The sequence below is a fragment of the Haematobia irritans genome, chromosome 1 (genome assembly GCF_050003625.1).
Source record: "Haematobia irritans isolate KBUSLIRL chromosome 1, ASM5000362v1, whole genome shotgun sequence".
In the NCBI taxonomy this organism is placed as follows: Eukaryota; Metazoa; Arthropoda; class Insecta; order Diptera; family Muscidae; genus Haematobia; species Haematobia irritans.
The window spans coordinates 79,466,462-79,480,811 of NC_134397.1; the positions used below are offsets into that span (position 1 = coordinate 79,466,462).

General features: G+C 29.7%; 1 protein-coding gene across 4 annotated transcripts in view; it reads left to right on the plus strand.

Moving 5' to 3' along the window:
• The window catches only part of Glut4EF (Glucose transporter 4 enhancer factor), an 886,996-nt gene that overhangs the window by 812,478 nt on the left and 60,168 nt on the right, over positions 1-14,350 (plus strand). Inside the window, exon 5 of one of the 4 annotated variants that reach the window (XM_075290913.1) lies at positions 3,544-6,870. The exons of the other annotated variants lie outside the window; for them this stretch is intronic. Coding sequence (XP_075147028.1) covers positions 3,544-3,570 — 27 coding nt within the window. The 3' untranslated portion in view covers positions 3,571-6,870. Of the gene's footprint in view, positions 1-3,543; positions 6,871-14,350 lie in introns of those variants that run through there. 4 annotated transcript variants of the gene reach the window in all.

A 14,350-nucleotide genomic window follows, 5' to 3' on the forward strand; every position in this document is an offset into this window, starting at 1 on the left:
TTTTTATATCAAATTTACTCTACAAAAGTCCCAACGAACTTCATAAAACGCATGCTGCACGACGTTTCAAGGCGGAAAGCTGATGATGTGACTACTCTATAACGACCGGCGACGAATACTCGCTACATACATATGTATAATGATGATGACGATGCCGCTTTAACTAACTGCGAACTTCAATTAAGGAAGTATTAATGGTCGCAACACGACTTCTACTCCAATATTGTACTAAGCCCCAACGTATACGCCTCATTACCCCTAGAACCCAGATGTAGAAAACTTTTCTTGAAATCAATAAAAATGAAGTGCAGCAACATGAAGTGTTATTATTTTATACGAAAAAGAAATAAAAACTTACCAATAACAATAGGCCTGACTATTTAAAATTTTAGTTTCTATTATATTAACTGGACATCACGATTTTTGTTTCGATATGGAATCGTAAAGTAGAAAAAAAATTTTAAGTTTTTTTTTTTAATTATTTCGTAGAAATTTGTTTGTTTATATTCATTTTGTCATTACTTCACTATTTGAACATTTGCTCCCGAAACTTTTACCTAACACTAATAGAAACAATTACATTCCAAAATCGTGAACGGACGGTAACAAAATGACAGGGAAACATTACCGAAAAATCAAAAAGTAATATTAAATTATATTAAATGAAATGAAATGAAATGAAATTAAATTAAATTAAATTAAATTAAATTAAATTAAATTAAATTAAATTAAATTAAATTAAATTAAATTAAATTAAATTAAATTAAATTAAATTAAATTAAATTAAATTAAATTAAATTAAATTAAATTAAATTAAATTAAATTAAATTAAATTAAATTAAATTAAATTAAATTAAATTAAATTAAATTAAATTAAATTAAATTAAATTAAATTAAATTAAATTAAATTAAATTAAATTAAATTAAATTAAATTAAATTAAATTAAATTAAATTAAATTAAATTAAATTAAATTAAATTAAATTAAATTAAATTAAATTAAATTAAATTAAATTAAATTAAATTAAATTAAATTAAATTAAATTAAATTAAATTAAATTAAATTAAATTAAATTAAATTAAATTAAATTAAATTAAATTAAATTAAATTAAATTAAATTAAATTAAATTAAATTAAATTAAATTAAATTAAATTAAATTAAATTAAATTAAATTAAATTAAATTAAATTAAATTAAATTAAATTAAATTAAATTAAATTAAATTAAATTAAATTAAATTAAATTAAATTAAATTAAATTAAATTAAATTAAATTAAATTAAATTAAATTAAATTAAATTAAATTAAATTAAATTAAATTAAATTAAATTAAATTAAATTAAATTAAATTAAATTAAATTAAATTAAATTAAATTAAATTAAATTAAATTAAATTAAATTAAATTAAATTAAATTAAATTAAATTAAATTAAATTAAATTAAATTAAATTAAATTAAATTAAATTAAATTAAATTAAATTAAATTAAATTAAATTAAATTAAATTAAATTAAATTAAATTAAATTAAATTAAATTAAATTAAATTAAATTAAATTAAATTAAATTAAATTAAATTAAATTAAATTAAATTAAATTAAATTAAATTAAATTAAATTAAATTAAATTAAATTAAATTAAATTAAATTAAATTAAATTAAATTAAATTAAATTAAATTAAATTAAATTAAATTAAATTAAATTAAATTAAATTAAATTAAATTAAATTAAATTAAATTAAATTAAATTAAATTAAATTAAATTAAATTAAATTAAATTCAATTCAATTCAATTCAATTCAATTAAATTAAATTAAATTAAATTAAATTAAATTAAATTAAATTAAATTAAATTAAATTAAATTAAATTAAATTAAATTAAATTAAATTAAATTAAATTAAATTAAATTAAATTAAATTAAATTAAATTAAATTAAATTAAATTACATTAAATTAAATTACATTAAATTACATTAAATTACATTAAATTACATTACATTAAATTAAATTAAATGAAATTAAATTAAATTAAATTAAATTAAATTAAATTAAATTAAATTAAATTAAATTAAATTAAATTAAATTAAATTAAATTAAATTAAATTAAATTAAATTAAATTAAATTAAATTAAATTAAATTAAATTAAATTAAATTAAATTAAATTAAATTAAATTAAATTAAATTAAATTAAATTAAATTAAATTAAATTAAATTAAATTAAATTAAATTAAATTAAATTAAATTAAATTAAATTAAATTAAATTAAATTAAATTAAATTAAATTAAATTAAATTAAATTAAATTAAATTAAATTAAATTAAATTAAATTAAATTAAATTAAATTAAATTAAATTAAATTAAATTAAATTAAATTAAATTAAATTAAATTAAATTAAATTAAATTAAATTAAATTAAATTAAATTAAATTAAATTAAATTAAATTAAATTAAATTAAATTAAATTAAATTAAATTAAATTAAATTAAATTAAATTAAATTAAATTAAATTAAATTAAATTAAATTAAATTAAATTAAATTAAATTAAATTAAATTAAATTAAATTAAATTAAATTAAATTAAATTAAATTAAATTAAATTAACTTGTAAGTCATTGTAACACAAAAAGGCTCAATAAAAAAAATCTGTCTTAAATTAGCCATGGTTTAACCAATCTCAGCTATACCGATGGCATTTGTGAGTGTATTAAAGCTTCTCTATAGTGGTTATGTCGTAATTTGAAACACCCTTCGGTCTCGACTATAAGAAGGAGGTCCCTTGTCAGTGAAGAGAGAGAGAGAGAGAGAAGTTCACCATGGACTGAATAGTCTAAGTGAGGCTAAAATATCGGACAGCCACTGCACCTATCCTAACTTTCCTGTCTAATAAAATTTCTTTGATCTTAAATTTCGTTTCCGAGGAAAGGATTCTGTTTTTGTGTGTATTTGTGTCTTCTTAATTTGCATTGAACTTATTTGTAAGGTCATACCAACGTTTAGTTGAGATGCACTTAGAATAAATAAGTCATTGGCTTTGGAAAATTTCATAAAAACGTTTGTGAACTTCGCAATCAGTGCAGTAACGCAAAATTTCTGTGCATATAACTCTAGGATATCGTGTGTGGAGAGTTCTCCTAAAGAGTTCTCTTTATGTTCAAACCTGATGAAACTTTTTTCTAAGCCACCAAATTGTGGGTTGATAGCATACATAAGTTTTTCCAATATAAAAAGTCGGTTATTCGTAGATTGTAGATTAAGAAAATATGAGTTTATATTGCCACTATCAAGAAAATCGATTTTGGCTAACACAAATTAATTTCTTATGTGATTACGGTGAATTTTATCATTCCCTTGATTGAAGCAATTTCAATTAAAAATTAGTTAGATCAATTATTTTGTTATGAAACACAAACAATATTTTTTTCTGTGTATTCACCATAAATTTAAATTACTAAAATAATTATTTAACATATATTTTTATTAACCCCTAAGGTGTCATTTAAAAAATCATTAATTTCCATTTATGTTTTTTTTTTTTGTTTCATTCTAGGTAAGTGCAAACATTATATTGAAATAAATAACCAAGAGAATTTCAACACCTCTTTCGTATGAAATTTAAACAACAAAAATTAAGTAAGTAAATATTAAATATGTTTTCTTCTCAATAATACACTCATGCGTTGAGTGGAACGGAGGAGAAAGCTACATAAAGAGTCCAAGTATGTTCTTACCAAATAATGGGCCATTAATCATGGCTGAAAAATCAATTAGCCCATCTCAGAGAGAGAGAGAGAACACACAAATAACAAATTTCACAAAAAACGAATACCAAAGGCAACTACAAGAACAACAACACTACAGAAGCCAAGTTATATAATTACGCAAAATCACGCACAACTTCAAGGCAATTAGTGGAAAAAACGAAACGAATGAACCCATGACCACTCCTTCCTACAAACCTACAGAGATGGATGATCGAATGGATGGATGCATCTCGGGATGCTCATGATTTCTGTTATGTTTTTCTATATGAATTCTCCAAAGCTAATGCCACCGACTTTTTTTCCTATAAACTCCAAGAATATGGATTTATGGACTCTCTTTGTTTTGTTTTTGGGTAGTGGATATTTATTTTGGTATTCAATATCAGTTTGTTGGGGAGTGGAGCCACAAACCTTTGTCCCATCGCTTAATGATGAACCTATCGAATTACCAAAGGGAACAGACAAACTCAACTCTTTCTTCTTTCCTCGTTGCTCATTTAGTTGCTGAACATTAACGACGAATATTAATAACGTTAATTTTTACTGTTGCTACTGCTTTGTTGGTGCCACCACTGCCGCCACAACAATGCTATTTACCCTTGGGCTGGTCTGCCCTAAACCCCGAGAGGATCATGGTATATTTTTTGCCGGTTGTGTTTACTTTGAAATTTAAAAGTGTTACCTCTGTGTTACGCATTTTTTAATTAGCTGCAAAAGAGTGGCAAAAAAAAGCAAGGAGATGATGAAGTGAACATTACTTTCTACATGAGGGAAGCCTTATTAAGAGTTGACGCTTCTTTGGACAATGGACAATTCAATTCTGTTTTTAAAAACATTGTCTCTACCACTAACTTAAATTTGTGTTATCATTGGTGGCCCATCCGTCGATCTAGTCTTGGGTGTCCACTCATCTATCTCAGAAACCATCCACCAGGTCAATTGAAAATTTGAACACATAACACCAGCGATGACAACTTTCCTCCTTGTGGTGATGGCAAGCCGGCAACTGAACAACCACGTTGCCAATTTTGTAGCTTTAATTAGTGGTCTCTCCGCTTGGGGGCTTTCCGCAAAAATCGATTTATCTCGTTGATAAGGTTTTGTAGTTTTTTATTTGGAACCTTTTGAGTCAACTAAGTTCCGTGTTGTCCCTACGACATATTTGATACATTTTCAAAATTCTTTAAGTATGCCAATGTTTAGTTAAATGTCTTTGAGAGCAATGTACCTTCGCGAACTAAGTACAGATCTTTTTGGGGTTTTTTGTTGTTTTTTTGTCTTTGTTTGATTGAAAATTGTTGAATAGTTCCCCTTACAAAGAAAATATTTCCTTATTGAGTCCAATACAAATTTTTCCATAACCCCAATATAAATTTAATTATCATCAAACAATGATATTTCATCATGCAGCAAGAGCATAGCTCATGCTCATCATCATTACACAGAACTTGATATGTATTTCCGGTTGTTTTCTTCTGAAATCAAGAAATCGTCTCAATGGCCACAAAAAGAATACAAACGTGACAATCAAAACGGCATAAAACTCAACAGCAAATCGCCCGAACAAAATTGCAAATGTGAATGACCAAAATTCTGCCATACCGCGGCGCGGCAGCAGTAACAGAATTCCAAAAGGGAACAGAGAGCAAAAAATAACACGAAAATAACAATCAACTCGAGCATTATTAGCGAGGTCAGTTCTGCATAAAATAAGGCAAAGGCGAAAAGACGAGGTAGCATAGAGTGTAAGGCACACTCCTTTGCTGGGTTGGATATATGAAAACAACACAATTGAAAAACAAAGGACGGCCAAGCGAGGAGTTGGCGGAGGGCTCGCATAACCCATCAAACATAAAACGCACAAAAAAAAATATCACATCAGAATTATCCATCCATCCATCCATCCATGCGTCCACCCATCCACGAGTTTGATCTTACTCTTCCAGTCCATTACTAAGGCCTTTCCTGTCTATGCTTTCAGCTTGACTCTTTTTTTGTGACTTTATGATATCTTTAATAATTCCCATTCAATTTGTTATGATACATTTCATCTTGAAAGCGCGGACAATTGTGTTGAGACTGCGTTTAGTTGGACAGCTCCCGACACTGATGACACTGTTCTAGGCCAAACTCCAGTATTGTTTGTTAAATGGAGGAATGAAGCCACAACAAAAAACAAAAAGCAAAATATGACTTGGACATCTCAACAAGAATCCAGACACAAGAAAGAATCTCTTGAAATAGCTTGGAGTAGATCTAAGATGACCACTCATCAACCTATTGAACATTGGCCAAGGGCAGCCGTAATGTAATGGTCATTTGAGACTTTGTTTTGGTGACTGACTTGCCGGCTGGTTGTTTGTTATGGACTTGGAACGGATGAACGATGAATGCAGAAAACGAAAAGTGACGCCAAAAGTCCATTGGCATTGTGTTTGTTTTTTTTTTTTTGGATAGGGGGTAAGCTACGCTTAAAGATATGTATCAGCTCATATGTTCAGCACTTTTCGTTTTTCTTTTTTTTCTTTTGCCATCACCAACATTGCAAAAGTCAATGTAAACTAAACTTTAGCCATGGACAAAAATTGCAAATATTTTTGTATTTCTTGCTGGGACTTGCTGAGCTGACACACCAGCCAGCCTCAACTCCATTCCATATCATTGGGCTTTACAGAAGACCTTTGAGATGGGTCAGTCAATGACTTCCTCACATTAAATTCAGTTTACTTTATTTTCAATTTCATTCTCATCCTTTCATCCGCCATCAGTAGAAATAAGAGCAGGTAAAACCTCGGTAACTAGTTCATGATATTAAGAACCATAATCTGAACATACTTGTTGCAATATTCAAAGATCCAATGACCATATGAAAGAGATTTAACATTAATTTTGAAAAAAAAAAGAGAACTGTATCAATGACCTTTGTCTACACTGAAAAATTAAGAAAGTACCAGAGAAAGAGTTATACATGCATTTTGTTCACTTCACATGGTAACTAGAGTATTTCTCAGCTGTTCTTTGTATTTCTCAAACTGTACTTCAGTTGCTCAATTGTTTTGCGTCACTTCGATGAGGTGTACTCATAAAGCAAATACATGTATACTCTGCAACTACAAATGTAATTGTGCAGACCTCAATAAAAAACAATTTGTTTACAATAAAGAAAATTGTTGATCATCGTATAATCTTTTGCACTTTGAGAGGCTATTCTTTTTATACCCTCCACCATAGGATGGGGGTATATTAACTTTGTCATTCCGTTTGTAACACATTCTAGGTCGTGGTGAAATTCTGAGTCCGTCCGTCCGTCTGTTCAAATCACGCTAACTTCCGAACGAAACAAGCTATCGACTTGAAACTTTGCACAAGTAGTTATTGATGTAGGTCGGATGCTATTGCAAATGGGCCATATCGGTCCACTTTTACGTATAGCCCCATATAAACGGACACCCAAATTTGGCTTGCGGATCCTCTAAGAGAAGCAAATTTCTTCCCATCCGGTTGAAATATGGTACAAGGTGTTAGTATATGGTCTCTAACAACCATGCAAAAATTGGTCCACATTGGTCCATAATTATATATAGCCCCCATATAAACTGATCCCCCAATTTGGCTTGCGGAGCCTCTAAGAGAAGCAAATTTCATCCGATCCGACTGAAATTTGGTACATGGTGTTAGTATATGGTCTCTAACCACCATACAAAAATTGGTTCACATCGGTCCATTATTATATATAGCCCCCATATAAACCGATCACCCGACTTGGCTTGCGGATCCTCTAAGAGAAGCAAATTTCATCCGATCCGGCTGAAATTTGGTACATGATGTTAGTATATGGAATCCAACAACCACGCAGTAATTGGTTCATATCAGTCCATAATTATATATAGCCCCCCTATAAACCGATCCCCAGATTTGACCTCCAGTGCCTTTTGGAGAAGCAAAATTCATCCGATCTGGTTGATATTTGGTACGTGGTGGTAGTATATGATATTTAACAACCATGCCTAAAGTGGTACACATCAGTCCATAATCATATATAGCCCCCATATAAACCTATACCGAGATTTGGTTTTGGAGCCTCTTGGAGGAGCAAATTTCATCCGAGTCAGTTGAAATTTGGTACATTGTGTGTGTTAGTATATGGCTGTTACCAACCATGCCTAACTAGGTCCATATCGGTATATAGTTATATATAGCCCTCAGATAAAACGATCCCCAATCACACAAAAATTGGTCCATATCAAGTTCATAATTGTACATAGCCCCCATATTTAAATGCTGGCTCTTTACGTACCATGCAAAAGTCCATATCGATTCGTAATTTTTTGTAGACTTACCTATACATACCTTTTTGGTCTAATATATACCACGTATGGACTAGTTCACAATTTAGAAAACGGTGTTAGCAAGTTTTAAGATACCACAACCCAAGTAATTCGATTGTGGATGACAGTCTTTCGTAGAAGTTTCTACGCAATCCATGGTGGAGGGTACATAAGATTCGAACTTACGGCCGTATATACTTGTTTAAATTTAAGTTTTGCGTACTAGTCTGAACTTTTTCGATTTTTCTGTTCTTTTTATCATGTGGTCCAAAGTTATTTTTAAAAGTGCTACTCACAACTTAAATTTCTAAATACAAACTTAACTTCAGATATAAATTACAAGGTCGAACTTCAATAAAAAGGTGCCTTTAAATGCTTTTTTAACATAACTATAAAACAAGTTAAATAATGTCGTTGAATTTAGAGACAATTTTCATATTATTGAAGATCGGCTTCATATTCTGTTAGCACAAGTTGACCTCAGTTCAAAAGAATTTTCTTTATCGGAAGATGCCGAATCTTATAACTGAAAGAGTGAGGCAGTTCCATTGAAAACTTTGAAAAAAACAAAAATACTTTATATCACAGAAACACGCCTTGAATGGTAAGCTACTTCACATTCAATTTTTTTTAAGATATACATATGCCACTCTTTTGAATGTAGTTGCCACCTTGTATTTTAAATGACACTTTTTGTTCCACTTTATACTGATTCTCAACGCTAACACTACTATACCCGTCGTCGATATGCAACATAAACACTAGCATCCCTGAAGCTATGTTAAGCTTATGTTAACAATCCGTATATATTTTCCCTGAAGTGTGCAATAAACATAATTCTTGGCATTTCTTATATGTTGACTTCATCGTTTTATGTGGTAGAGAAGACCAGCAAGAAAAAAAAACATGCAATTATTTAATTACAGTATTTATGTATCATCAGTTAAATATTCCCAAAGGAGCTGGGTTGGTCAAGCTTTTTTCCATAAGGGGGCACATTAAACCGTATGGTAGGGTTTCCATATGGATAATTTTCAAAAGAGAACTTTCGCTTTAAAAAAAGAGAACATTTTAACTAAAAAAGAGTTTACAATAAAAAAATTCTTTATTAAATAATTAATTAGAATCACATTTTCTTAAAAAATAAACAAAATAAATTGACGACAACAACGTATTGGCGTATTTACGTCGTACGTTCAATTGCATATGTTTCTAATTTTTACGCCGTACGTCGAAACGTCGCATTTGTGTTCTGGCCTTTAATTTGTCAACAGATTTAACCCAGTAAACAAATAGTGGCGAACAATTGTGGCGAATTCCTACTAAATAAATAAAATTCCATCAATCTAGGATTTTTTTTTTTGAAATAGAGTACATAAAGAGCACTGTTGGACATAAAAATACGCCACGAAAAAAAGAAAGTGAACAAAAAGATACGAACACAAAAAGAGAACACGTTCTCTTTAAAAGAGATGTAATGGACAGCCTACCGTATGGTTTATGCGGTTTCACAATGGACTGAATAGTCGAAGTGGGCCTAATACATCGGGCTGACACCTAACCTAATCTAACCTAAACGTATGGCTAGAATGGTTTAGATTGAGTTGTAGTTAAGAAAGGAAGATTTAATTGAAGAGAATTGAAGAACACTTTCCAACTCTAATTTTACTGTTGCAATAGTTGACAAGCTAGTTTTCCCCTTGAAAGATATTGAGTATATTTTCAAAAGTATTTCAGAATTTCCCAATATGTACATGGTGGCCCAAACTATGCCTTGCAAAAACTGATTTAAGAAAAAATGAAAAATAACATTGGGCCTCCAACCTCTTATCAATGTCTCTTTGCAAAATAATTCTATCCCCTAGATATATATTTCTGGAAAAATTCATTGCTGAAATTTGGATAATAAAATTTGGATATAAAATCTTTTTACTGAAAACAATTTATTCTCGCTCTAAAATATTTTAGAATCTTAGAAATGTTTGTTTTATATTTATATATTTTTTTGTTTTATGATTTCATAACTGTTTGGTCATTCCTGGTGAAAAGGGAGAGATTGCATGTGCAAGCCAACTTGTCTTTATATCTCCGTTAATGAATGCTAAGACAAGCCACAACGATTTAATAGAAGCATTTTAGTTATGCGTCAGCATTTTGTTTTCTTCTTCCAGTTTTTTTTTGTGATTTTCCTGTTTCTTGTTTTTCGTCCTCTCTCCTAATCTCACAAAGACTTCATGCATGATATGATTAATACTACGAATGTTTTAATTTTATGCGTTTATGCACATTATTCTTCGTTTTTTGTCTTCTTTGTAACTGAGCCCATTAGTTGTGTTCTGCAAATAACTCTGATAGATAGGTGGTTATATGCTTAATCCTTAATTAACCCATTGGGGGTAGAGAAAAGATTTAAAAATGTTGTAGAAATTTGATCATTAAATCCTTACTGGAAGTCAATCCATCCGCATAAAACACTATTTGTACAAGGGTCTTAACTTGGGTCATTACTTAACATATTATATACAAATGATATGAGGAATATTCTAAAAAAAATATGACGGTATTTGCGTACGCAGACTACACAGCTGTAATAGTCACTCATAAAGATTTATCTGTTGCTGAAAAGGTAATGCAAACAGAATTCGATACAATATCGAAAAAGACTAAAATAATGCCCTTTAAACCGGCGCACAGAAACAACATCAATATCAATATTACATTTCACGATCTGAGCTGTCTGCATAATTTAAATCTTCAATGATTCGTCCAATGACGAATGTAAATCTCGAATAGATACTTACAAATACTTACGGGTCATTATAAAGGGTGATTCTTTTGAGGTTAGGATTTTCATGCATTAGTATTTGACAGATCACGTGGGATTTCAGACATGGTGTCAAAGAGAAAGATGCTCAGTATGCTTTGACATTTCATCATGAATAGACTTACTAACGAGCAACGCAATGGACTGAATAGTCTAAGTGAGCCTGAATCTTAATCGGGCTGCCACTTTAACCTAACGCTTGCAAATCATTGAATTTTATTACCAAAATCAGTGGCAGAAAATCCGCTTTTTTATCGACAAATTTTGTTCAGCGATGAGGCTCATTTCTGGTTGAATGGCTACGTAAATAAGCAAAATTGCCGCATTTGGAGTGAAGAGCAACCAGAAGCCGTTCAAGAACTGCCCATGCATCCCGAAAAATGCACTGTTTGGTGTGGTTTGTACGCTGGTGGAATCATTGGACCGTATTTTTTCAAAGATGTTGTTGGACGCAACGTTACGGTGAATGGCGATCGCTATCGTTCGATGCTAACAAACTTTTTGTTGCCAAAAATGGAAGAACTGAACTTGGTTGACATGTGGTTTCAACAAGATGGCGCTACATGCCGCACAGCTCGCGATTCTATGGCCATTTTGAGGGAAAACTTCGGAGAACAATTCATCTCAAGAAATGGACCGGTAAGTTGGCCACCAAGATCATGCGATTTGACGCCTTTAGACTATTTTTTGTGGGGCTAAGTCAAGTCTAAAGTCTACAGAAATAAGCCAGCAACTATTCCAGCTTTGGAAGACAACATTTCCGAAGAAATTCGGGCTATTCCGGCCGAAATGCTCGAAAAAGTTGCCCAAAATTGGACTTTCCGAATGGACCACCTAAGACGCAGCCGCGGTCAACATTTAAATGAAATTATCTTCAAAAAGTAAATGTCATGGACCAATCTAACGTTTCAAATAAAGAACCGATGAGATTTTGCAAATTTTATGCGTTTTTTTTAAAAAAAAGTTATCAAGCTCTTAACAAATCACCCTTTACATGCAAAAAAATAATTCTTTCCTCCCAAACGAAATGTTAGAAAAACAGGGTTCGTTTCTCATTTGCTTTTTCGCTGCAAGGAAGTTTATTTGAAAAAAAGTATATATTTTTGTTATAAACGTTTATTCTTTTCCAGGGTGTAAAAACTATTTCATAAAGACTAACTCAAAAAAAAAAAAACAATCTTTTCTGGCTAATTGAATTTTCCCTTACATTTTTCTCACTTCCAGGAGGATTTTTAGTTCTTAGCACCTTTTCTGTAATCCAAACAATGTAGAAGAAATTATTCGATTTTTAGTTCTTAGCACCTTCTTCTGTAATACAAACAATGTAGAAGAAATTATTCGATTTTATAAATTTTTTTTTAAATTTTACCTTTTGCCTGGACGGAAATTCGAACCGCGGACCATGCAATTTGTACGTTAACACACTATCCACTGAGCTATGTAGCTGTTATGGTCATCAATAGACAATTATCCATATAAGTTATATTTATATAGCATAGATTGCGGCGCCCACGAGCAGTTTAAACAAACTTTATTTAACAGAAACAAACATTTAGTTGGGCACCGTGGAGCAGTAGTTGCTACGTCCACCTTACATGCCAAGGGTCGTGGGTTTGATCCCTGTTTCGACCGAATATATCTGGAATATATTTTTTTACATATATTCCAGATATATTCGGAAGATTCCCAAAAAAACAACATTACATACTACTATATTAAATTTTTACTATGAACTGTAAAATGTTTCTTATTAAAGACTTAAAGTCAGAAAAGAACAGTGCTGGATATAAACGAAATGGACTGTGTTGTTGTTTCAAAAATAATTTTTTTTATTAAAAAAAAAAAAAAAAATGTAATAAACGATTTTTTTTGGTGATGAAAGTTTACAATTTTCGAAGAAATTCAAAAACTCTAACAAAAGAAAAACGTTTTCGGTACACATTGTCCAAACGTTTTTTTCTTTGCATTTAGGTAGTATCTTTAAGTGGAAAGCACAAATAGATCAAATACATAAGAAACTAAAAAATGGGCTTATATTTTATTCCATTTAAAGAATAGTGCTCTGATAAATGTAGTCAAACAAGCGTATCTCTCACTTTGTGAATCATACATAAGGTACACGCAAAGAAAAAAAAAAACGTTTGAAAAACGTGTACCGAAAACGTTTTTCTTTTGTTAGAGCTTTTTCTGAATTGCTTCGAAATTTTAAACTTTTAACACCAAAAAAATTCGTTTGTTACAAAATTTTTATTTTTTCAATAAAAAAAGTTATTTTTGAAACAACAACACAGTCCATTTCGTTTATATCAAACACTGTTCTTTTCTGAATTTAGGTCTTTAATAAGACACATTTTACAGTTCAAAATTTAATATACTACTACGTGAGGGAAAATGCAATTAGCAAGAAAACAATGTTTTTTTTTTTTTTTTTTTTAGTTTGTCTTTATGAAATTGTTTTTACATCCTGGAAAAGAATAAACATTTATCACAAAAAGTATATCCTTTTCTTCCAAATGCACTTCCTTACAGCGAAAAGCAAATGAGAAACGAACTTTGTTTGTCTAAAATTTCGTTTGGGAGGAAAGAATTATTTTTTTGCGTGTATGGCATTATTGCTTGGGGGAACGCGCCTTATTGCAGATCCTTACAGACATCTCAAAACAGGATAATCAAATTACTAATGAACAAGAAGAATAACACACAGGATAATGACGTACAACATGGGAAAAGGATATTGCGGAACTTTATGCAGGAAGAAAGTCTACTAAATGTTCGAAGTAACTATCTGCTGACACTATCTACTCAATATGGAGAAGATCAAAGATTAATATAGTAAATTATAATTTAAGCAAAACATGAATACCACTGTACATTATGTAAAGTAAAGAAAATTTCCTGCAAACAAAGCGAATGGCTTTGCGGGATTAAAAAAAATTAAATTAAAGTACATATTATAATAATTTACCTTTCCATAATCTAAAGGGTTAATTTTGCAAAAAAAATACTCATAGAGGTGTTTTGCTTCCTTTTCATACTCTAAAGGGTTAATTTTTTCAAAAAATAACTCATAGAGGTGTTTTGCTTCCAAACACCACTCGTCTAAAACGGCTATCATGTCTTATATTAATTATAAATGTTTTATGTTTTCTGCTGTTCTTTTTCTCTTTCCACTGGATATCATTACAAATTGTTTTACTAGCGCAAATTAAGATTCTTCAACTACTTTGCAATTTGTTCATATTAGAATAACTCTAGGCCTATAGTGTTTTGCTCTTCGTAATTAGCTTCTTTCTACCAACATTCAAATGTTTTATTAAGATGTTCTCTTTCACATACATCTCAATTGGAAACTGGAATTCCCAAGATCGAGCTTACTTATGGACTTATGTCCATATTCATAATATTTTACTGACAGTTTATCGAAGGAATTTGTATGGTAAT